Source organism: Molossus molossus, unplaced genomic scaffold (assembly GCF_014108415.1).
Source record: "Molossus molossus isolate mMolMol1 unplaced genomic scaffold, mMolMol1.p scaffold_m16_p_13, whole genome shotgun sequence".
NCBI lineage: Eukaryota > Metazoa > Chordata > Mammalia > Chiroptera > Molossidae > Molossus > Molossus molossus.
The window spans coordinates 83975968-83977834 of NW_023425348.1; the positions used below are offsets into that span (position 1 = coordinate 83975968).

Sequence of the window (1867 nt, forward strand, 5' to 3'; positions counted from 1 at the left end):
AACATTTTAGTTTATAATTTTGTATTCACATCTTTGATTAGTTCCTGCAATAGGTATAAAGCAGTAAAAGCATTTGTCAAATTGGTCCTTATAAGGCTTCAGAGTCATAGTTGCAGAAAGTTTGAATCGAAGAGAATCAATTACCTAAATAGTGTCTGACACTAAATATCTAATTAACAAAATCACTATGCTAATTTTATAGAACATGCATAAAAGCTGCTTTTGCTATCTAAAACATTGATAAAAACAACAAGTGATTTTATCAGTCTTAAATATGCATGCTTCTCATCATTTCACTGGAAAACGGTTGCATAATTAAAATAAATTATTTCCTGGGATCCAAATCTTTCCAGTATTGACTAAAAACTCAGCCAGAAAAAGGAGATTTAAATTTCATAAAACAACATGGATAACTAAATAATATGAGATGATTCACTTCCAGGCCCAAAATTGTGGAGGACTAGTTTCAGGAATCCGTGAATTAAACTGTGAGCTCTATGGATTTATATGCGATAATGTTTGGACGTTTCCTAAAATTCACAAGAACAATGTCCTATTTGCTGAAATAGTGACCTTCGTATTTATTCTCATGTCTTTTAGGAGACAATGAAAACTGAATTTTGGATCATATAATGGAGAAAAACTGTTAATATTTTTCTCCAACTGCAATATAGTGGGGACATGGGCCAGGAAAACTGTACTGCCGTGACAGAGTTCATTCTTCTTGGATTAACAGATGTCCCTGAGCTGAGAGTATTTCTTTTCATGGTGTTCCTTCTGATCTATGGAGTCACAGTTTGGGGCAACCTGGGCATGATGGCACTGATTCAGGTCAGCTCTCGACTTCACACTCCCATGTACTTTTTCCTCAGCCACCTGTCCTTTGTGGATTTCTGTTACTCCACGATCATCGTGCCAAAGATGCTAGCTAATATCTTAAATGAAGACAAAACCATCTCCTTCCTGGGATGCATGGTGCAGTTTTATTTATTTTGTGTGTATGGAATCACTGAAGTCTTCCTGCTGGCTGTGATGGCCTATGACCGCTTTGTGGCCATCTGTAACCCACTGCTGTACACGGTCACCATGTCCCGGAATCTCTGTGTAGAGCTGGTGTCTTGCTGCTACCTCGGTGGGACTGTGTGTTCTCTGATTCACTTGTGTTTAGCTCTTGAGATCCCATCCTACAGATCGAATGTGATTAACCATTTCTTTTGTGATCTGCCCCCTCTCTTATCTCTTGCTTGCTCTGATGTCACTGTGAATGAACTGTTGCTATTCATTGTGGCCTCTTTCAATGAGTTCACCACTATTGTGATCATCCTCACCTCCTATTTGTTTATTCTCATCACCATCCTGAGGATGCGCTCTGCAGAGGGTAGACGCAAAGCCTTTTCCACCTGTGCCTCCCACCTCACAGCCATTGTTGTCCTCCAGGGGACAATCCTATTCAGTTACTGCCAGCCCAGTTATGGCAACAGTAGAGATACTGACAAGGTGGTCTCAGTGTTCTACACTGTAGTGATTCCCATGCTGAACCCCCTGATCTATAGTCTAAGGAACAAGGATGTGAAAGAAGGTCTCAGAAAAGTGGTGAGCTCCAAAACACTTTTCTAGAGAATATTTTCTCAGCAGGAATCAGGGTCTCATAGTGGAGGCTGGTGGAGGGATGGGGATAAATCGGTAAGTTTAGTGTTTGAATGGAGAGAACAGCCAGGGGGTAGGTCTTTATGAGTGAGTTGTTTTGATTCACTTACACTTATACTTTGTTTTGATTACCTACCAATCAGCACAAATATTATTAATTCATTTGGCAACTTGATCAAGTATATATCCTCAATTCTTTTCATCGGCCCTCTAGGCAGTC

At 40.0% G+C, this 1867-nt stretch overlaps 1 protein-coding gene across 1 annotated transcript; it reads left to right on the forward strand.

Moving 5' to 3' along the window:
* The first annotated feature begins 681 nt into the window (after positions 1 to 681).
* On the forward strand, positions 682 to 1617 carry LOC118628670 (olfactory receptor 5L1-like). The gene has a single exon (XM_036259613.1). It carries the CDS (start codon positions 682 to 684, stop codon positions 1615 to 1617), a length of 936 nt encoding a protein of 311 aa, XP_036115506.1.
* The last annotated feature ends 250 nt before the right edge of the window (positions 1618 to 1867 follow it).